The sequence below is a fragment of the Salmo salar genome, chromosome 09 (assembly GCF_965601325.2).
Source record: "Salmo salar chromosome 09, fSalSal1, whole genome shotgun sequence".
Classification (NCBI taxonomy): Eukaryota; Metazoa; Chordata; class Actinopteri; order Salmoniformes; family Salmonidae; genus Salmo; species Salmo salar.
In genome coordinates this window covers 57,425,223-57,448,069 of record NC_138299.1, presented here as the reverse complement: position 1 = coordinate 57,448,069, position 22,847 = coordinate 57,425,223, and the positions used below count along the sequence as shown (strand labels likewise).

Genomic DNA, 22,847 nt, shown 5'->3' with positions numbered 1-22,847 from the left:
GCAGCATGCATAACGCCATAATGATCAGGACCAGTACGCAGCGTGCATAACACCATAATGCTCATCTCCCCCTGTCAGCAGGACCAGTATGCAGCGTGCATAACGCCATAATGCTCATCTCCCCCTGTCAGCAGGACCAGTACGCAGTGTGCATAACACCATAATGCTCATCTCCCCCTGTCAGCAGGACCAGTACGCAGCGTGCATAACGCCATAATGCTCATCTCCCCCTGTCAGCAGGACCAGTACGCAGCGTGCATAACGCCATAATGCTCATCACCGCCATATCTACTCTGGTGTTTTTGGAGGTCCCTTAGGTATCTCCACTTGCATGTCATCCGGGCCAAAGGTCTGCTCAATGACCAGCCCTCCCACGACTCACACAGGCATTCTGTTCTAGATATCGCAGGGCACCATTATCTCGTTTGGGGCGTGACAGTGAAAAGGAAGGGTTTTGCTGGCTGATGTATGCGTTGTCCCCCAATAGCTTGTAATCTCCCATCTTCTCCTGTCGGTACGTGTAGAAGGTGGAGGACGTCAGCATTCGCACATCGTGAAAACACTCCCTGGTGGTCCAGTCGATGAATCTGCCCATTTCATCAACGGTGCCCTGGAGGAGAACTGAATATAATTACTTTTAATTATATGTATTACCTTAACGTAAATATATGAACGCAACACGCAATAATTTCAAACATTTTACTGAGTTACAGTTCATATAAGGAAATCCGTCAATTGAAATAAATTAATTAGGTCCTGATCTATGCATTTCACGTGACTGGGAATACAGATGCATCTGTTGGTCACATATACACTACATAACCAAAAGTATGTGGACACCTGCTCGTCGAACATCTCATTCCAAAATCATGGTCATTAATATTGAGTTGGTCCCCCCTTTGCTGCTATAACAGCCTCCACTCTTCTGGGAAGTCATTAATAAGGAGTTGGTCCCCTCCTTTGCTACTCCAGCCAAAGCTTGGCGTTGCACATGTTGATTTTAGGGTGGTGTAACATTGCTCGCTGCCGTTGCTTCCAGAAGCAGTTTGGAACTCGGTAGTGAGTGTTGCAACCGAGGACAGACGATGTTTATGCCCTGTGCGCTTCAGCACTCATCACTTTAAATGAGGTCACCCTAAATAAACCTGAATGCAATTCTATTAAAAACATATGTATAAAGTGTTAAGTAGGCATTAAATAATGTGTTAGATAAAACTGAACATAAACTTACTGGAACAAATGAAATTGGAATTGTATTCCTATAATAGAATTCAAGTCCTCGCGCCATCTGTTAGTCATTACGCATTTCCGTGTGTTATAAACCCCATTTCCTGATGTCAATATGCGGTGGTGGTATCGTAGTCACCAGAAAGATGTAAACGGAGAACGAGATTAAAATCATTCACAACAAGGAGATAGGAATCATTCTAATCACCAACGGTGTCCCTCTCGAATTACCGCAGAGCTTGAAAACCAAGCCGGTCGCATCCAAATCGGAGCAGGAGTGGAGAGGTGGCGCGGACAGTAGACATGAGGAGAATGGACGGAGCGGTATGGCGGCGGGCCTGCTGGGATGCTGGCCGTAGCCTGAGTCTGACCAGCGGGCTGGTGGAGGTCGGTGGACGGGCCTCGATGCTCCAAACACTGCTCTTTTTCTCCGTGTTCGGGCTGCTCTTTGGACTGCCCGCTATCACCGAGGCGAAAGAATGCGATAAACCGTGTATGAATGGGCAATGCAACACGGTAACGGGCCACTGTGTGTGCAGCCCCGGTTGGGTCGGGGACCAATGCCAACACTGCGGAGGAAGGTTCAGGTGAGAATCGCTACCTACGACTGTGTTTATATTGACTACCTATCCATATTGTTAGAACAATCTAGCTACATCGGTCCCACTTCTTCTTCTTCTGCAGATGAGACGTCCCCATGTCTCTCTCTCTCTGTCTCTCTCACACAGCCAGCCCTGGATCATGACTCTCAGTTTCATTACACACAAATGTACCAAGACGTCTACCGTAGGAGTTTTGTTTACATGGACACTGTCTCAAATGCTAACTTTTTATTATTTGTGTCACAAATCCAATGCAAGTCAGTGTTACCTATATAAAGCCCATTTCCTGGTGGTACCGTAGTCACCGGACAGATGTAAACGGAGAACGACATTAGAATCATTCACAACAATATGCGCTTCATATCCAAATCATCTAGAAGTAACATTATTGAATACATTTGTTGATACTTTAGAATGAGTAAGACTTGAAGAGTGAAAATGCTAATGTAGGTACCATTGACTTGCATTGGATTTGTGACAGAAATGATAAAAAGTTAGCATTTAAAGCTTTGGCCAATTAAACCCATAGTGTCAAATACAGTCACCTAATAGCACGAACAGCACCATCTAGTGGTCATAGTAATGAAACAGGCAGGGAGCAGGTCTCGAACCCGCGACCTTCTAGCCCAGCATGCTATCGACTGTGAGAGTCGATTTCCACACTTATAAACCCAGGGTCGTTACAGTAATATCAGGATGAAGAATGGGACATGATTTTATCTAGGCAAGTCAGTTAAGAACAAATTCTTATTTACAATGACGGCCTAGGAACAGTGGGTTAACTGCCTTGTTCAGGGGCAGAACGACAGATTTTTAACTTGTCAGCTCAGGGATTCAATCTAGCAAACTTTCGGTTACTAGTCCAACGCTCTAACCACTAGGCTACCTGCTGGTTACTAGTCCAACGCTCTAACCACTAGGCTACCTGCTGGTTACTAGTCCAACGCTCTAACCACTAGGCTACCTGCTGGTTACTAGTCCAACGCTCTAACCACTAGGCTACCTGCTGGTTACTGGTCCAACGCTCTAACCACTAGGCTACCTGCTGGTTACTGGTCCAACGCTCTAACCACTAGGCTACCTGCTGGTTACTGGTCCAACGCTCTAACCACTAGGCTACCTGCTGGTTACTGGTCCAACGCTCTAACCACTAGGCTACCTGCTGGTTACTGGTCCAACGCTCTAACCACTAGGCTACCTGCTGGTTACTAGTCCAACGCTCTAACCACTAGGCTACCTGCTGGTTACTAGTCCAACGCTCTAACCACTAGGCTACCTGCTGGTTACTAGTCCAACGCTCTAACCTCTAGGCTACCTGCTGGTTACTAGTCCAACGCTCTAACCTCTAGGCTACCTGCTGGTTACTAGTCCAACGCTCTAACCACTAGGCTACCTGCGGGTTACTAGTCCAACGCTCTAACCACTAGGCTACCTGCTGGTTACTAGTCCAACACTCTAACCTCTAGGCTACCTGCTGGTTACTAGTCCAACGCTCTAACCACTAGGCTACCTGCTGGTTACTAGTCCGACGCTCTAACCACAAGGCTACCTGCTGGTTACTAGTCCAACGCTCTAACCACTAGGCTACCTGCTGGTTACTAGTCCAACGCTCTAACCACTAGGCTACCTGCTGGTTACTAGTCCAACTCTCTAACCACTAGGCTACCTGCTGGTTACTAGTCCAACACTCTAACCACAAGGCTACCTGCTGGTTACTAGTCCAACGCTCTAACCACAAGGCTACCTGCTGGTTACTAGTCCAACACTCTAACCACTAGGCTACCTGCTGGTTACTAGTCCAACACTCTAACCACAAGGCTACCTGCTGGTTACTAGTCCAACACTCTAACCGCTAGGCTACCTGCTGGTTACTAGTCCAACGCTCTAACCACTAGGCTACCTGCTGGTTACTAGTCCAACGCTCTAACCACTAGGCTACCTGCTGGTTACTAGTCCAACTCTCTAACCACTAGGCTACCTGCCGTCCCAACAACTTAAATGACTGATTTCTCTGAACATGGAGGAAGAGGGGAGGCATCACTGAGAATATATTACGTAGGATGCAGTAACAATACTCTGAGCAGTAGCTCCATACTACCAGTCAGACATAGAGAACAGGTACTCTCGCCTCGTTGTCGGGGTGGTGTGGGGAGTCCTTGGATGGCTTGAGACAACTTCTTTGGGTTTCTTACTCATTAGTGAGGTTTCCATGGTGACAGATTTTCATGCAGATATTCTAAAATCCGCATAAAGAAAATATGCAAATTTCCCCACCAGAGATGTTTCCACCAAATTGATTTGTTGCAGATCAAAAATCAGTGATGACGTAAAATGTACTTTTTGTTAAAGTTTCCCATGTTTAAAAAAAATAAATAAATAAATCTAATGTTCAATGTGTTTCCATGGCATTTTCAACTGTTTCCCGATAGTTTTGTCACAAACAGCTCACAGATACAGTACGGGTAGGCTCTGTGTGCAGGATAGATTACATGATGATGATGAGGATGAGGATGATGGATGAACTCGAGAATGCTTTTATATGTCAACGGTAGTTGAGCATCAAGCCTCATGTCACCAGGATAAGACCCTCGACATCTATTGGAAAGGAGCATAAAGCTCATCACCGTGCACTTTCACCACGCTGTGAAGTTCATCATAACTTATTTCAACTGTAGCCTCATAAACCGCGTGGCTTCCTGAGTCGTCGTGGAAGGACCACACACACGCGCGATTCCTAGTTTACGTCGATATGATGGGTATTGCATCGATATTTGCTCATCACGGTGTTTCACAAAAAGATCCCAACGTGTCGAGCGAAAAAATTATCTGTTGGCTTTTAAAAAATTGTACTGAAACTTTGTGATTTAAAAAAATATATATATGACTTTACTCACATGGAAATGTGGTCATTGTTAAAATAGAGTTGGGTCTAAATCAGATGTTAGGTACTATAATTATTGAATATTATATCAATTAAAAGGGCCAATTTGTGTGCAATCAATTAGCCTAATTTCTCAGATAATCTACAAAATAATGTTTCAGGATTGCTAATTTTAGGCCTGTCTGTTTCTAACAGAAATTATTTCAGAACAATCTGAGATGGTGGGTGTCAATCCTTTTTCTTGTTCCCTTTGAGGTCGAATGACCCATAGGCTGACTGTCTATGGTAATGGAGTCTAGCTGACTGTCTATGGTAATGGAGGCTAGCTGACTGTCCTGCCTGTCTATGGTAACGGAGGCTAGCTGACTGTCTATGGTAACGGAGGCTAGCTGACTGTCTATGGTAACGGTGGCTAGCTGACTGTCTATGGTAACGGTGGCTAGCTGACTGTCTATGGTAACGGTGGCTAGCTGACTGTCTATGGTAACGGTGGCTAGCTGACTGTCTATGGTAACGGTGGCTAGCTGAGTGTCTATGGTAACGGTGCCTAGCTGACTGTCTATTGTAACGGAGCCTAGCTGACTGTCTCTGTTATTGGAGGCTAGATGACTATCTATGGTAATGGAGGCTAGCTGACTGTCTATGGTAACGGAGGCTAGCTGACTGTCTATGGTATAGGAGGCTAGCTGACTGTCTATGGTATAGGAGGCTAGCTGACTGTCTATGGTAACAGAGTCAATGTGGAGGCTATATACAGGGTGTTACGGTACAGAGTCAATGTGGAGGCTATATACAGGGGGTACCGGTACAGAGTCAATGTGGAGACTATATACAGGGGGTACCGGTACAGAGTCAATGTGGAGGCTATATACAGGGGGTACCGGTACAGAGTCAATGTGGAGGCTATATACAGGGGGTACCGGTACAGAGTCAATGTGGAGGCTATATACAGGGGGTACCGGTACAGAGTCAATGTGGAGGCTATGTACAGGGGGTACCGGTACAGAGTCAATGTGGAGGCTATATACAGGGGGTACCGGTACAGAGTCAATGTGGAGGCGGGTTAAGGTCAAACAACTTTTTGGTTTACTGTTTAGATTAAATCGAGCGCTCTCAAACTTCCCATCATATGCATTCATTTTGTCACCCTCATCATGGCAACGACACGGAGAAATGCATATGATGCAGCTTTCAAGTTGAAGGCGATTGATCTGGCTGTTGGAAAAGGAAATAGAGCTGCTGCACGGGAGCTTGGTCTTAATGAGTCGATGACAAGACGTTGGAAACAGCAGCGTGAGGAATTGACTCAGTGCAAAAAGACAACTAAAGCTTACTGCTAATTTATTTTTTTTTGTTACAAGCTGTGTTTCGTTAAAGCCTATTTATTTTTGTTACAAGCCGTGTTTCGTTAAAGCCTATTTATTTTTGTTATAAGCCGTGTTTCGTTAAAGCCTATTTATTTTTGTTACAAGCCGTGTTTCGTTAAAGCCTATTTATTTTTGTTACAAGCCGTGTTTCGTTAAAGCCTATTTATTTTTGTTACAAGCCGTGTTTCGTTAAAGCCTATTTATTTTTGTTACAAGCCGTGTTTCGTTAAAGCCTATTTATTTTTCTTACAAGCCGTGTTTCGTTAAAGCCTATGTAAAGTTCATTTGTTTCAATGTACCGGTAGGCACCTGCGGCTTATAGACATGTGCGGCTTATTTATGTTCAAAATAATATATATTTTTTTAATTCAGTGGGTGCGGCTTATATTCAGGTGCGCTTAATAGGCCGGAAATTACGGTATATATATTTTTTTCTCTCTCGATAACGATAATTATCACGATATAATCAAATATATTTAAAAGATTCATATCTGCTTCAAACTCAAGAATTCCTGAACAAACCAAAGGCTCTAATGTTTCTTGTTGTCAGAAGTAGTACTCACAATTAACATTTTAACTCCACTTTTTGTTTTTAAAGCTGTAAACTCTCTTACAAGTCATGAGCAACAAATAAAATAGTGCAAGTGAATATGCATTATAACTGTTAGCCTGATGGCACGTCACAGTTGAAGTTGGGTTAGTTTTACAAGCAAGAAAGTCAAGTCTGTCAGGTATAGAGGTCATGGATGGCAGGAAGGTTGGCCCCAGTGATGTACTGGGCCGTTCGCACTACCCTCTGTAGTGCCCTGCGGTCGGAGGCCGAGCAGTTGCCATACCAGGCAGTGATGCAACCAGTCAGGATGCTCTCGATGGTGCAGCTGTAGAACCTTTTTGAGAATCTGAGGACCCATGGACTCAGAATATCCCGTTTTGTTGTTTCTCTATGAGCAAGTGTAATTTTGAAAGTGAAAAAAAAAAGAAAGGAAAATAAATGTAACAAAATATAAAAATAAATCACAGATTTCGGGCATCCCGAGTGGCGCTGCATCGAAGTGCTTGAGCCGTCACTACAGACCCGGATTCGATCCCATGCTGTGTCACAACCGGCCGTGACCGGAAGTCCCATAGTAGCTCTCACGCTAGAAAAGGTTGAAGTCTTTACAGCGGAGACACCCCAGTGTTGCTCCTGTTAAACGTCTGGCAGTACTCTCTAACATGGTCATTTGCTGTCCCCTCTAAATAAAGCATTGATTGGTTCCTGTAGTTGTCATTAAAGCAGCTGATTGGTTGTTGTAGTCATTAGCATGGTGTGTTTGCTAAGAGCCTCTAGAGTCAGAAGAGAGCCAGACAAATTTTCTTCTTTTAATGATGATGATGATGATATTAATTAACTGGACAAAGTCGTCAGCATGAATTAGTATTTATGTATCTCAGATCATTCCCTTTGTGCTCAGTGCAACACTTCAGCTGCTGTAGACAGCTGGACCACAACAAGCTTCCTCCAGTATCTACCTTCACTTGCTCAGTTGGTAGAGCATGGTGTTTGCAATGCCAGCATGGTGTGTGCAATGCCAGGGTTGTGGGTTCAATTCCCACGGGGGGCCAGTAGAAGAAAAAAAAATGTACGAAATGTATGCTCTGGATAAGAGCGTCTGCTAAATGACTAAAATGTAAAATTACATTGTAACAAACTGAGTACATTCTATTCTGTGACTCTAGTAGTCGGGTTACTTGTTCAGTGTGGTTTTTCGTCCTCAGTTTGGCCTATTTCTCTGAGCTCTGATGGGAAATGTCTATTACCAGAGCCAATTTCAGTTGTAGCCAAAAGGCCGGTGTTTGGTATGGTGGCCGTACTGAGCTAATGCTGTGAGGCAGTAGGGCTATTTATTTAGCATGAAGGACAATGCTACCATACAGGCCTGGTTGATGCAGGGCCAGCCGCAGGGCCAGCCGCAGGGACAGGCATCCAGCAGCATCTATGGTGGACAGGCTGTGTTCTACCTGACTGCCGGCAGGCAGTGCTCTACCTGGGGACCCCAGTTAGCCACCCCAAACCCACATGAAGATAACACCCCAGTAACCCCACGTAGTGCTTCTCCTGGTCTGCCTGATGGTCTATGTACAGTCGTATTGGGGTTGTTCTCTTCTCATTGCAGAGAGTTTGTTTTGGCAGTACTGACATGTTTACTAGGTCCATATTGCTGCTCTAGCCATCATTACAAATGTCTCTGTTCATCCTGTAGGTACCTCAGGGTCTCTGTTCATCCTGTAGGTACCTCAGGGTCTCTGTTCATCCTGTAGGTACCTCAGGGTCTCTGTTCATCCTGTAGGTACCTCAGGGTCTCTGTTGATCCTGTAGGTACCTCAGGGTCTCTGTTCATTCTGTAGGTACCTCAGGGTCTCTGTTCATCCTGTAGGTACCTCAGGGTCTCTGTTCATCCTGTAGGTACCTCAGGGTCTCTGTTCATCCTGTAGGTACCTCAGGGTCTCTGTTCATCCTGTAGGTACCTCAGGGTCTCTGTTCATCCTGTAGGTACCTCAGGGTCTCTGTTCATCCTGTAGGTACCTCAGGGTCTCTGTTCATTCTGTAGGTACCTCAGGGTCTCTGTTCATTCTGTAGGACAGTACTTCATGGTCTCAGGGTGCTTCCCTGTGGCTCAGTTGGTAGAGCATGGTGTGTGCAACGCCAGGGCTGTGGGTTCGATTCCCACGGGGGGCCAGTACAAAAAAACAAAAACAAAAAAAATGTATGAAATGTATGCATTCACTACTGTAAGTCACTCTGTATAAGAGTGTCTGCTAAATGACTAAAATGTAAAGTGTCAGGGTTGTCTGCTAAAGCACCTGTTCTAAACTTAATTTGACTTTATGTCGAATTAGGCCATTTTTTATTATCTCTGGGCTCTGTTTCTGATGATAAATAAACACAGCTAGTTACCCCCCCTCCACCAGCTAGTTACATGTCCCCCCCCCTCCACCAGCTAGTTACACGCCCCCCCTCCACCAGCTAGTTACACGCCCCCCCCCTCCACCAGCTAGTTACACGTCCCCCCCTCCACCAGCTAGTTACACGTCCCCCCCCTCCACCAGCTAGTTACACGTCCCCCCCTCCACCAGCTAGTTACACGCCCCCCCCTCCACCAGCTAGTTACACGTCCCCCCCCTCCACCAGCTAGTTACACGTCCCCCCCTCCACCAGCTAGTTTCACGTCCCCCCCCTCCACCAGCTAGTTACACGCCCCCCCCTCCACCAGCTAGTTACACGTCCCCCCCCTCCACCAGCTAGTTTCACGTCCCCCCCCTCCACCAGCTAGTTACACGCCCCCCCCCTCCACCAGCTAGTTACACGTCCCCCCCCTCCACCAGCTAGTTACACGTCCCCCCCCCCTCCACCAGCTAGTTACACGCCCCCCCTCCACCAGCTAGTTACACGCCCCCCCCCTCCACCAGCTAGTTACACGTCCCCCCCTCCACCAGCTAGTTACACGTCCCCCCCCTCCACCAGCTAGTTACACGTCCCCCCCCTCCACCAGCTAGTTACACGCCCCCCCCTCCACCAGCTAGTTACACGTCCCCCCCCTCCACCAGCTAGTTACACGTCCCCCCCTCCACCAGCTAGTTTCACGTCCCCCCCCTCCACCAGCTAGTTACACGCCCCCCCCCCACCAGCTAGTTACACGTCCCCCCCCTCCACCAGCTAGTTACACGTCCCCCCCCCCTCCACCAGCTAGTTACACGTCCCCCCCAGTAACAGTAGCCAGTCCCCCCCCAGTAACAGTAGCCAGTCCCCCCCTAGTAACAGTAGCCAGTCCCCCCCTAGTAACAGTAGCCAGTCCCCCCCCCAGTAACAGTAGCCAGTCCCCCCCAGTAACAGTAGCCAGTCCCCCCCTAGTAACAGTAGCCAGTCCCCCCCTAGTAACAGTAGCCAGTCCCCCCCTAGTAACAGTAGCCAGTCCCCCCCTAGTAACAGTAGCCAGTCCCCCCCCTAGTAACAGTAGCCAGTCCCCCCCCTAGTAACAGTAGCCCCCCCTAGTAACAGTAGCCCCCCCTAGTAACAGTAGCCCCCCTAGTAACAGTAGCCAGTCCCCCCTAGTAACAGTAGCCAGTCCCCCCTAGTAACAGTAGCCAGTCCCCCCCCTAGTAACAGTAGCCAGTCCCCCCCTAGTAACAGTAGCCAGTCCCCCCTAGTAACAGTAGCCAGTCCCCCCCCTAGTAACAGTAGCCAGTCCCCCCCCTAGTAACAGTAGCCAGTCCCCCCCTAGTAACAGTAGCCCCCCTAGTAACAGTAGCCCCCTAGTAACAGTAGCCCCCCTAGTAACAGTAGCCCCCCTAGTAACAGTAGCCAGTCCCCCCCTTAGTAACAGTGGCCAGTCCCCCCCTAGTAACAGTAGCCCCCCCTAGTAACAGTAGCCAGTCCCCCCTAGTAACAGTAGCCAGTCCCCCCTAGTAACAGTAGCCAGTCCCCCCCCAAGTAACAGTAGCCAGTCCCCCCCCCAAGTAACAGTAGCCAGTCCCCCCCAAGTAACAGTAGCCAGTCCCCCCCCCCAAGTAACAGTAGCCAGTCCCCCCCTAGTAACAGTAGCCAGTCCCCCCCCCCCCAGTAACAGTAGCCAGTCCCCCCCTAGTAACAGTAGCCAGTCCCCCCCCCCCGTAACAGTAGCCAGTCCCCCCCTAGTAACAGTAGCCAGGGTTCTGATAAACTGAAGCCTCCATGTGATCAGTGTTGTGTTATGATGGGTCTTCCAGCAGGGTTGTTGAGCAACAGAGAGGCTACAGATGGTGTTGTTGTGCTGATGTTATGAATACAGGCCTTGTGTTCATCTCTCTCTCTCTAATGGTACAGCCCAATGTGTCTGTACAGTCCAGTTGTTTTGACTCTGCCTTGGTCTCCCCCTTGGTCTAATGGTACAGTCCAATTTTGGCTCAGCCTTGGTCCCCCTCCCTGTTCAGAATGGCCTAAAGGTACAGGGGTAAATCCATTTGAATTCAATCACTTTTTGACAGCACTCCTTTTTTGATTTGAACGAAACCTTCCATACATGTTTGTTGAAGTGCTCAGAAAGTGACTTTTTAGACCTGAATGCCAAAACATTCAAGAAATAAAGGTGCTGAAGTTGACCCATTCTGCATACCCCCCGATACCATATGACCAGGGTTCCATTCTGCATACCCCCCGATACCATAAGACCAGGGTTCCATTGTGCATACCCCCCGATAGCGTAAGACCAGGGTCCCATTCTGCATACCCCCGATACCATATGACCAGGGTTCCATTCTGCATACCCCCCGATACCATAAGACCAGGGGTTCCATTGTGCATACCCCCCGATACCGTAAGACCAGGGTCCCATTCTGCATACCCCCTGATACCATAAGACCAGGGTCCCATTCTGCATACCCCCCCATACCATAAGGCCAGGGGTTCCATTCTGCATACCCCCCGATTCCATAAGACCAGGGTCCCATTCTGCATACCCCCGATACCATAAGACCAGGGGTTCCATTCTGCATACCCCCTGATACCAGGGGTTCCATTCTGCATACCCCCCGATACCATAAGACCAGGGGTTCATCAGTACTTAATAGTTGGCTTTTGGCAGAATTTTTTTGTTGTTGAAAATCTGATGATAAGTTGGCACCATTGAGACCAAAAAAAAAAAAATCTCATTATGAAATAAATCTTTTCAGCCTATTAATTAATAACATACCAGTGGATGGAAATACATTTGACCGGTCATGCTTATTGGTCTATTGGTAATTTGCATAATTTAGTGGAATTAAATTGGCGTTGTGTGTATATTTATCTATTTTACCACATGTTCGGCATACAGATACAGTGCCTTGGAGTGGAACATCTGTCAGACGTAAGACCAATCATTTCTCTATTCTAAATGCTATCTTGTGTTAATTGTTTTTTGGCCACGATTTAAAAAATAATTGCTATTTTTATTTCTCAACTGGTAATTGAAGCACGCTTCCCATTCGCCATTCAAATGCCAAGGCAACAGAAGGCAGGTTTCCCCAGCTAGAGGCAGTGTACATTTTGTAAACTTATATGTACTTTAATTGTTTGAAACCTGAATGTTTTACTACATATTATGTGGCATGTTTTACCTTGCTTCAAAGTAACCAGAATCCGACCATATCCATAGAGGGAATTGTTTTATGAAGACTTCCATATGCCATTTAAACCAATAACCTATTGTTTTATACAGACTTCCATATGCCATTTAAACCAATAACCTATTGTTTTATACAGACTTCCATATGCCATTTAAAACAATAACCTATTGTTTTATACAGACTTCCATATGCCATTTAAACCAATAACCTATTGTTTTATGTATGGGATCTATATGGGATCTATCGTCCCACAACTGTCCCAGAGTCTGTTTAGCCTAGTGGTTTCTCAACAAACTGACTAATAGAACCGGTAAGGCATTTCTACTATGGAGGATAGTAGATTGACAGGCTCATAGGCGGCGCGTCCAAAAGGCTAGGGGAGCTTTTTTTTTAATGGCCTAATTATTATTATTATTATTATTATTTTTTAACATTTTTTATTTCACCTTTATTTAACCAGGTAGGCCAGTTGAGAACAAGTTCTCATTTACAACTGCGACCTGGCCAAGATAAAGCAAAGCAGTGCGACAAAAACCACACAGAGTTACACAAACAAACGTACAGTCAATAACACAATAGAAAAATCTATGTACAGTGAGTGCAAATGTAGAAGAGTACGGAGGTAAGGCTATAAATAGGCCATAGTGGCGAAATAATGCAAAAGAGCAACAACACAAAAAACAATATGGGGATGAGGTAGTTGAGTGGGCTATTTACAGATGGGCTATGTACAGGTGCAGTGATCTGTGAGCTGCTCTGACAGCTGGTGCTTAATGCTAGTGAGGGAGGTAAGAGTCTCCAGCTTCAGAGATTTTTGCAGTTCGTTCCAGTCATTGGCAGCAGAGAACGGGAAGGAAAGGCGGCCAAAGGAGGAATTGGCTTTGGGGGTGACCAGTGAGATATACCTGCTGGAGCGCGTGCTACGGGTGGGTGCTGCTATGGTGACCAGTGAGCTGAGATAAGGCGGAGATTTACCTAGCAAAGACTTATAGATGACCTGGAGCCAGTGGGTTTGGTGACGAATATGAAGCGATGGCCAGCCGACTAGAGCATACAGGTCACAGTGGTGGGTGGTATATGGGGCTTTGGTGACGAAACGGATGGCACTGTGATAGACTGCATCCAATTTGCTGAGTAGAGTGTTGGAGGCTATTTTGTAAATTACATCGCCGAAGTCAAGGAACGGTAGGCAGTCAGTTTTACGAGGGTATGTTTGGCAGCATGAGTGAAGGATGCTTTGTTGCGAAATAGGAAGCCGATTCTAGATTTAATTTTGTATTAGCCTATCAGAAGCTTCTAAAGCCATGACATAATTTTCTGGAATTTTCCAAGCTGTTTAAAGACAGTCAACTTAGTGTATGTAAACTTCTGACCCACTGGAATTGTGATACAGTGAATTATAAGTGAAATAATCTGTTTGTAAACAATTGTTGGAAAAATTACTTGTGTCATGCACAAAGTAGATGTCCTAACCGACTTGCCAAAACTATAGTTTGTTAACAAGAAATTTGTGGAGTGGTTGAAAAACGAGTTTTATATGACTCCAACCTAAGTGTATGTAAACTTCCCACTACAACTGTATGTGTGCTATATTAAATATAGAGGAGGTAAAATGTAGGCAAGCAATAAACATTTCAGAACAACTACTAGTCCAATAAGACATGGGAGAGATGATGAATTTTGGCAAAGAGATTTATTTATAGACTATTACACTTGGAAACAAATAGCCAAACCGAAAACTGCAGAAATTACTAGTGCCTCCCCCCGCGATCAAACCATCATAAAGAATACAACAAAACGCAGCCTAAAGTAATCAGCGTTTGCATTCACGCGAAGGGGTGGCGGGGGGATTTCTGGGAATTCTGGCAGGGGGGAGCTTTTCAGCACAGCACCGTTCCTCAAGTTATAACGCATTAGTTGCTTATTGGACCCTGACAATCTGAGTGAAATGTTAACTAGTTAACTAGCTAACAAACAAACAAACAAACAAACAAACAAACAATCTGTTAACTAATGTTTTCCCTCTACAGTATGTGGTTAATTTTCAGAATGAGAGAATTAAGTGAAAATTCGGTGTTGCTTGTTAAACAAGTGGATTCAGGGATCAAGTGTAGCTGGAGCTGGGCCTGGCTTAAGATGGATGCCACTATAGAGGTGAAAGAAACACCACACACTTTCCATTCTTTCACTACAGTGGATTAAAAGAGGTATACCAGGTGTACTCTCTGCCTGAACGAGATCAATTATGCCAACAAAGGATATCACGCTCTGCTGGCACGTTGTAGAACAGATGTCCACAGGCAGGAAGTGTGAAGTCTAGCCCAAAGATATTGTTTTTGTTGTGTTGAACAATGACAGTACCACTTGTGTGTGTGTGTGTGTGTGTGTGTGTGTGTGTGTGTGTGTGTGTGTGTGTGTGTGTGTGTGTGTGTGTGTGTGTGTGTGTGTGTGTGTGTGTGTGTGTGTGTGTGTGTGAGTGAAGGGGGATTATACAAGTTTACTCTGTGAATGTTATTTTTGCACACATGTAGCCTTGTGTACTTGATAGATGTCTATAGTGGCCACTATAATAGAACAACAATAAAATGGCTGTTTCATTCTATTTCTACTTTATTTTACACACAGACTGATCATATTCTGTTGTTTAATTAATTAAAACCTGCATTTCCCCCTAGAAGGGATTTAAGACTTCACCTTTTTGGGCCCTCAGCAGTTTGCATCCCTGGTCTCCACCCTCCAGAATGGCCTAATGGTACAGCCTAGTGTCAGTCTCCACCCTTCAGAATGGCCTAATGGTACAGCCTAGTGTCGGTCTCCACCCTTCAGAATGGCCTAATGGTACAGCCTAGTGTCGGTCTCCACACTTCAGAATGGCCTAATGGTACAGCCTAGTGTCGGTCTCCACCCTCCAGAATGGCCTAATGTTACAGCCTAGTGTCAGTCTCCACCCTTCAGAATGGCCTAATGGTACAGCCTAGTGTCAGTCTCCACCCTTCAGAATGGCCTAATGGTACAGCCTAGTGTCAGTCTCCAGCCTTCAGAATGGCCTAATGGTACAGCCTAGTGTCGGTCTCCACCCTTCAGAATGGCCTAATGGTACAGCCTAGTGTCGGTCTCCACCCTTCAGAATGGCCTAATGGTACAGCCTAGTGTCGGTCTCCACCCTTCAGAATGGCCTAATGGTACAGCCTAGTGTCGGTCTCCACCCTCCAGAATGGCCTAATGGTACAGCCTAGTGTCAGTCTCCACCCTCCAGAATGGCCTAATGGTACAGCCTAGTGTCAGTCTCCACCCTCCAGAATGGCCTAATGGTACAGCCTAGTGTCAGTCTCCACCCTTCAGAATGGCCTAATGGTACAGCCTAGTGTCAGTCTCCACCCTTCAGAATGGCCTAATGGTACAGCCTAGTGTCGGTCTCCACCCTCCAGAATGGCCTAATGGTACAGCCTAGTGTCGGTCTCCACCCTTCAGAATGGCCTAAATAGGGAATAGGGTGTCCTAGGTCTCTGGACAAAGTAGTGCACTACATAGGGAATAGGGTGGCCTAGGGCTCTGGTCTAAAGTAGTGCACTACATAGGGAATAGGGTGGCCTAGGGCCCTGGACAAAAGTAGTGCACTACATAGGGAATAGGGTGCCCTAGGGCTCTGGACAAAAGTAGTGCACTACATAGGGAATAGGGTGGCCTAGGGCCCTGGACAAAAGTAGTGCACTACATAGGGAATAGGGTGCCACAGGGCTCTGGACAAAAGTAGTGCACTACATAGGGTGGCCTAGGGCTCTGGTCAAAAGTAGTGCACTACATAGGGAATAGGGTGCCATAGGGCTCTGGTCAAAGTAGTGCACTACATAGGGAATAGGGTGTTTGGATACACCTACTCATTCAAGGTTTTTTATTTGTCCTGTTTTCTACATTGTAGAATAATAGTGAAGACATCAAAACTATGAAATAACACATATGGAATCATGTAGGAACCAAAAAAGTGTTAAACAAATCAAGTAGCCACCCTTTGCCTTGATGACAGCTTTGCACATTCTTGGCATTCTCTGAACCAGCTTCACCTGGAATGCTTTCTTGAAGGAGTTCCCACATATGCTGAGCACTTGTTGGCAGCTTTTCCTTCACTCGGTCCAGTATCAAGCATGATACTCACTCACACGGCATCAGAGCGCAACGTATGTTTGTTGTTGTTGAACGCTGTCGAACGCCGAAACTGAAACCTGTCGAACGCCGAAACTGAATCCTGTCGAACGCCGAAACTGAATCCTGTCGAACGCCGAAACTGAAACCTGTCGAACGCCGAAACTGAAACCTGTCGAACGCCGAAACCTGAACTAAAGACATCGGTTTAAAAGCGGTTGTTTTTATATACTTTTATTTTATTTTGAATCCTGCGGCTCTGTTGGGCTAAATTACTGTGAGCGCTGCTACCTTTCAAAGTTCTTGACATTTTCGGTATTGACTGACCTTCATGTCTTGAAGTATTGATGGACTGTTGTTTCTCTTTGCTTATTTGATCTGTTCTTGCAATAATATGGACTTTGGTCTTTTACCAAATAGGGATATCTTCTGTATACCACCCCTACCTTGTCACAACAGAACTGATTGGCTCAATCAAATTAAGAAGGAAAGAAATTCCACTAATTAACTTTTAACAAGGCACACCTGTTAATTAATTGAAATGCATTCCAGGTGACTACCTCATGAAGCTGGTTGAGAGAATCCCAAGAGTGTGCAAAAGCTGTCGTCAAGGCAAAGGATGGCTACTTTGAAGAATCTCAAATATAAAATATATTTTTTTTTTGTTTAACACTTCTTTTAGTTATGACATGATTCCATATGTGTTATTTCCTAGTTTTGATGTCTTCACGATTATGGAACCCAAAGCTTATTTTGTTCTGTTGTTTGTCTAGAGGGTTGGTCTTTTACCTTAGTAGGGACACACCTGGCCGTGCTGAGCGCGTACACACACCTGCCCTGTGTATTTAGATCGCTCTGTTGTCAACAGTAGTAATTGCATCAGAAAGCATTCCCAGTAGTGGAATGGGCTCTGTGTTGGTCACACTGGACCTTGGACACCCAGGGGGATTGAATCATGCAGATGATGTGATGAGCACAGAACTTCCTTTATCATGTTCTGTCCTCAGATGGCCTCGTGTGGTATCCTCCCAAATAGAACACTATTCCCTACATAGTACACTACTTATAATAGGGGGCCACTATTCCCTACATAGTGCACTGCTTATAACCAGGGCCCTATTCCCTACATAGTACACTACTTATAACCAGGGCCACTATTGCCTACATAGTACACTACTTATAACCAGGGCCACTGCATTATATTAGAGAATAGGGTGCTGTTTGGGATGTGGCCTGTTTGTGTCCCCCCCTAGCAGTGAGACTTCTCCCAGGACTACTGCAGGGCTACCAGCAGGGCTACCAGCATGGCGATAAGTCTTAACTGCTAGGGGACACACAGACAGGGCGCATCCCAAACAGAAACCTATTCCCTAATATAGTGCACTACTTTTGACCCGAGCCCATAGGGCTTCGATAGGGTTCTGGTCAAAGCAGTGCACTATGTAAGGAATAGGGTGCTAATTGGGACGTATGCTCATAACAGTGATTGGTAAATGAGTACAGAATACAGATAGCTGATATAGAGGACCAGAGCCCTGTAGTGCACTACATATAGAGGACCAGAGCCCTGTAGTGCACTATATTTATATAGAGGGAACCAGAGCCCTGTAGTGCACTATATTTATATAGAGGGGACCAGAGCCCTGTAGTGCACTACATATAGAGGGGACCAGAGCCCTGTAGTGCACTATATTTATATAGAGGGGAACAGAGCCCTGTAGTGCACTATATTTATATAGAGGACCAGAGCCCTGTAGTGCACTATATATAGAGGACCAGAGCCCTGTAGTGCACTATATATATATAGAGGGGACCAGAGCCCTGTAGTGCACTATATATATAGAGGGGACCAGAGCCTTATTTTTGATGCAGCCAGAGACTGCCCATCCCAGGCTATCTGAGATTCAGAAGGCTAATGCAGCGCTATCTGAGATTCAGAAGGCTAATGCAGCGCTATCTGAGATTCAGAAGGCTAATGCAGCGCTATCTGAGATTCAGAAGGCTAATGCAGCGCTATCTGAGATTCAGAAGGCTAATGCAGCGCTATCTGAGATTCAGAAGGCTAATGCAGCGCTATCTGAGATTCAGAAGGCTAATGCAGCGCTATCTGAGATTCAGAAGGCTAATGCAGCGCTATCTGAGATTCAGAAGGCTAATGCAGCGCTATCTGAGATTCAGAAGGCTAATGCAGTGCTATCTGAGATTCAGAACTACATACCATCTGTGACGTCCCGTATACGACCACGGCGTCCCGTATACTACGTCCCGTATACGACCACGGCGTCCCGTATACGACCACGGCGTCCTGTATACGACCACGGCGTCTCGTATACTACGTCCCGTATACTACGTCCCGTATACTACGTCCCGTATACGACCACGGCGTCCCGTATACGACCACGGCGTCCCGTATACGACCACGGCGTCTCGAATACGACCACGGCGTCCCGTATACGACCACGGCGTCTCGAATACGACCACGGCGTCCCGTATACGACTGTTATGTGACAGATACAGGCTTGAGGTTTTTAAATCAACATTGTTTTTTTTATTTTTTGGGGTCATCTTCCCAGCAGAAGTCCTCTTGTTGTTAACAACATCAGTTATCTTCATTTGGCTTTTTATTTCATACACCTTTTATTGTTACTTATGTATGTAATGTAGTTGAACAGGCCACACAGGCAGACCCTAAACTTTCTACAGCTGTGGCTGGAAGTAGACACACGTACGCCAGGGTTTCTGTTAGCCAGTAATAGCCGGGCGTTGGCCCTTCAAAACATTTCAAATGAAAAGCCAATCAATTGTCTTAGAGATAAAACTTTTTTTTTTTGCCTATTCATTGATGCAAATACTAGTCGATGGAAATCCATTCATCTTGTCTATAGGTTAATTACAGCATACAGCTTAGTTCGGTAAATCTGTCAGACTGCTCGATAGCAGCTGCAACAGCTCCTGATGCTGCTGGACTGAAACAGCCTTTTATATGCCCAGTCAGGGGCACCCTGATGAAACTACGGCGACGAGTATATAAACCCCGTCTACCCACTGTTCTATTGTTGAATGTACAATCACTGGAGAATAAACTGGATGAGCTCCCTTCGAGACTATCCTATCAACGGGACCTGAAGAACTGGAATATCCTGTTTCTCGGAAACTTGGCTGAACAATGACATGGATAATATCAATCTAGTTAGATGTTGTATGCATCGGCGGGACAGAGTGGCAGAGTAAGCTCGAGGGGTGCGGTGTGTGTCTCCTTTGTTAACAGCTTGTGCGTGATCGCTAACATTAAAGAAAGAAGTCTGACGTTTCTGCTAACATACCTCATGATAAGCTCTAGACCATACTATTTACCAAGAATTGATCTATATTTTTCATAGCTGTCTATTTACCACCACTCACCGATGCTGGCACTAAGACCAGACTCAACTAGCTGTATAGGGCCGTAAACAAACAATAAAATATTAATTGAGGCGACGCTCCTAGTGGCCGGTGGTTTTAGTGCAGGGATACTGAGATCCGTTTGATCTCATTTCTACCAAATCAAATCAATTTATAAAGCCCTTCTTAAATCAGCTGATATCTCAATGTGCTGTACAGAAACCCAGCCTAAAACCCCAAACAGCAAGCAATGCAGGTGTAGAAGCACGGTGGCTAGGAAAAACTCCCTAGAAAGGCCAAAACCTAGGAAGAAACCTAGAGAGGAACCAGGCTATGAGGGGTGGCCAGTCCTCTACCAGCATGTCACCTGTGCAACTAGAGGTGAAAAACTCTAGACCACCTTTACTCCACACACACAGAGAGACTCATACAAAGCTCTCCCTCGCACTTCGTTTGGTAAATCTCCTGATTTATCCTATCCTCCTGATTCCTGATTACAAGCAAAAACTAAAGCAGGAAGCACCAGTGACTTGGTCAATACGGAAGTGGTCCAATGAAACGGACGATAATCTACAGGGCTGTTTTGATTGGATTGGAACAGATTGGAATATGTTCCCGGGCCTCATCCGCATCGAGGAGTTTACCCCATCAGTCACCGGCTTCATTAATAAGTGCATCGACGAAGTCCCCGTACGTACATATCCTAACCAGAAGCCATGGATTAAAGGCAACATCCGCATTAACCTGGATGCTTATAAGAAATCCAGCTACGCCCTCAGATGAACCATCAAACAGGCAAAGCGTCAATACAGGACTAAAATCGACTCCTACTACACCGGCTCTGACGCTCAACGGATGTTTTTTTAAATTTTTTTATTTAACTAGGCAAGTCAGTTAAGAACAAATTCTTATTTCTAATGACGGCCTACCAAAAGGAAAAAGGCCTCCGGTGGAGACGGGGGCTTGGATAAAAAATAAATAAATAAATATAGGACTAAACACACATCACAACAAGAGAACACTACATAAAGAGAGACCCAAGACAACAACATAGCAAGGCAGCAACACATGACAACACAGCATGGTAGCAGCACAAAACATGGTACAAACATTATTGGGCACAGACAACAGCACAAAGGGCAAGAAGGTAGAGACAACCATACATCACGCAAAGCAGCCACAACTGTCAGTAGGATGTGACAGGGCTTGCAAACTATAATGGATTACAAAGCCGAACCCAGCCGTGAGCTGCCCAGTACCGCAAGCCTACCAGACAAGCTAAATGTCTTGTATGCTCGCTTCGAGGCAAGCAATACTGAAACATGTGACGAGAGCATCAGCTGTTCCGGATGACTGTGTTATCCCGCTTTCCGTAGCCGATGTGAGTAAGATCTTTAAACAGGTTAACATTCACAAGGCTGCAGGGCCAGATGGATTAGCAGGATGAAAACTCTGAGCATGCACTGACCAGCTGGCAAGTGTCTTCACTGACATTTTCAACCTCTCCCTGACCCAGTCTGTAATACCTACATGTTTCAAGCAGACCACCATAGTCCCTGTGCCCAAGAACACTAAGGTAACCTGCCTAAATGACTACCGACCCGTAGCACTCACGTCTGTAGCCATGAAGTGCTTTGAATGGTTGGTAATGGCTCACATCAACACCATTATCCCAGAAACCCTAGACCCACTCCAATTTCCACACCGCCCCAATAGATCCACAGATAATGCAATCTCTTTTGTGCTCCTCGCTGCCCTCACCCAGCTACACTGCCGTCTCCCACCTGGACAAAAGGAACACCTATGTGAGAATGCTATTCATTGACTACAGCTCAGCGTTCAACACCATAGTGCCCTCAAAGCTCATCACCAAGCTAAGGGCCCCGGGACTCAACACCTCCCTCTACAAAATAATGCTGAACTTCCTGACGGGCCGACCCCAGGTAGTGAGCGTAGGCAACATCACCTCCGTCACGCTGACTCTCAACACTGAGGCCTGACAGGGGTGAGGATTGGCAATAGGAGGAACCCTGTTCACCCACGAATGCATGACTGAGCACGACTCCAACACCATCATTAAGTTTTGCCGAAGGTGTTAGGCCTGATCACTGACGATGATGCCAGGAGGTCGGCGACCTGGCAGAGTGGTGCCATGACAACCTCTTCTTCAACGTCAGCAAGAGAAATGAGCTGATCGTGGACTACAGGAAACGGAGGCTCTAGCACATCCACGGGGCTGTAGTGGAGCGGGTCGATAGCTTCATGTTCCTCGGTGTCCATGTCACTAGGGATCTATCATGGTCCAAACACACCAACACAGTTGTGAAGAGGGCTTGACAACGCCTCTTCCCCTCTCAGGAGACTGAAAAGATTTTGCATGGGTCCTCAAAGTTCTACAGGTGCACCATTTGACATGACTGGCTGCATCACCGCTTGTTACGGCAACTGCTTGGCACCCGACCGCAAGGTGCTACCAGGTGGCCCAGTACCTCACTTCCTGCCATCCCGTACCTCTATAGAAGGCGGTGTCAGAGGAAGGCCCCCAAGTCAGACTGTTCTCTCTACTTCCGCATGGCAAGCGGTATCGATGTACCAAGTCTGGAACCAGCAGGACCCTGAACAGCTTCAACCCACAAGCCATAAGACTCCTAAATAGTTAGGCCAGGTAGCTATTTGGTTAATAACTACGCTGAACAAAAATATAAACGTAACATGCAACAATTTCTAAGATTTTACTGAGTTACAGTTCCTATAAGGAAATCGGTCAATAATTAGGCCCTAATGGATATATTTAAAAAAATATATATATTTTCAAATCAAATTTTATTGGTCACATACACATGGTTAGCAGATGTTAATGCGAGTGTAGCGAAATGCTTGTATTTTTATACATTTGCAAATATTTCTTAACGTGTTTTCACTTTGTCATTATGAGGTATTGTGTGTAGATAAATTTTTTTGAATCAGTTTTAGATTTTAGCTGTAATGTAACAAAATCTGGAAAAAAATCAACAGTTCTGAATACTTTCTGCATGTTATTAATTACTCTACACTTTGGATGGTGTATTAATACACCCAGTCACTATAAATATACAGCTGCCCTTCCTAACTCAGTTGCCAGAGAGG

The 22,847-nt window shown here is 45.9% G+C and overlaps 1 protein-coding gene across 5 annotated transcripts in view; it reads left to right on the top strand.

Annotated features, from left to right (window-relative positions):
* The first annotated feature begins 1,329 nt into the window (after positions 1 to 1,329).
* LOC106591480 (attractin) overlaps positions 1,330 to 22,847 on the top strand; it is a 752,137-nt gene continuing 730,619 nt past the window's right edge. For all 5 annotated transcript variants that reach the window (XM_045723805.2, XM_045723804.2, XM_045723802.2 and 2 more), the window contains exon 1: positions 1,330 to 1,814. In XM_045723805.2, the coding sequence (XP_045579761.1) occupies positions 1,531 to 1,814 (284 nt within the window). In that variant the 5' untranslated portion in view covers positions 1,330 to 1,530. The remainder of the gene's footprint in view (positions 1,815 to 22,847) is intronic.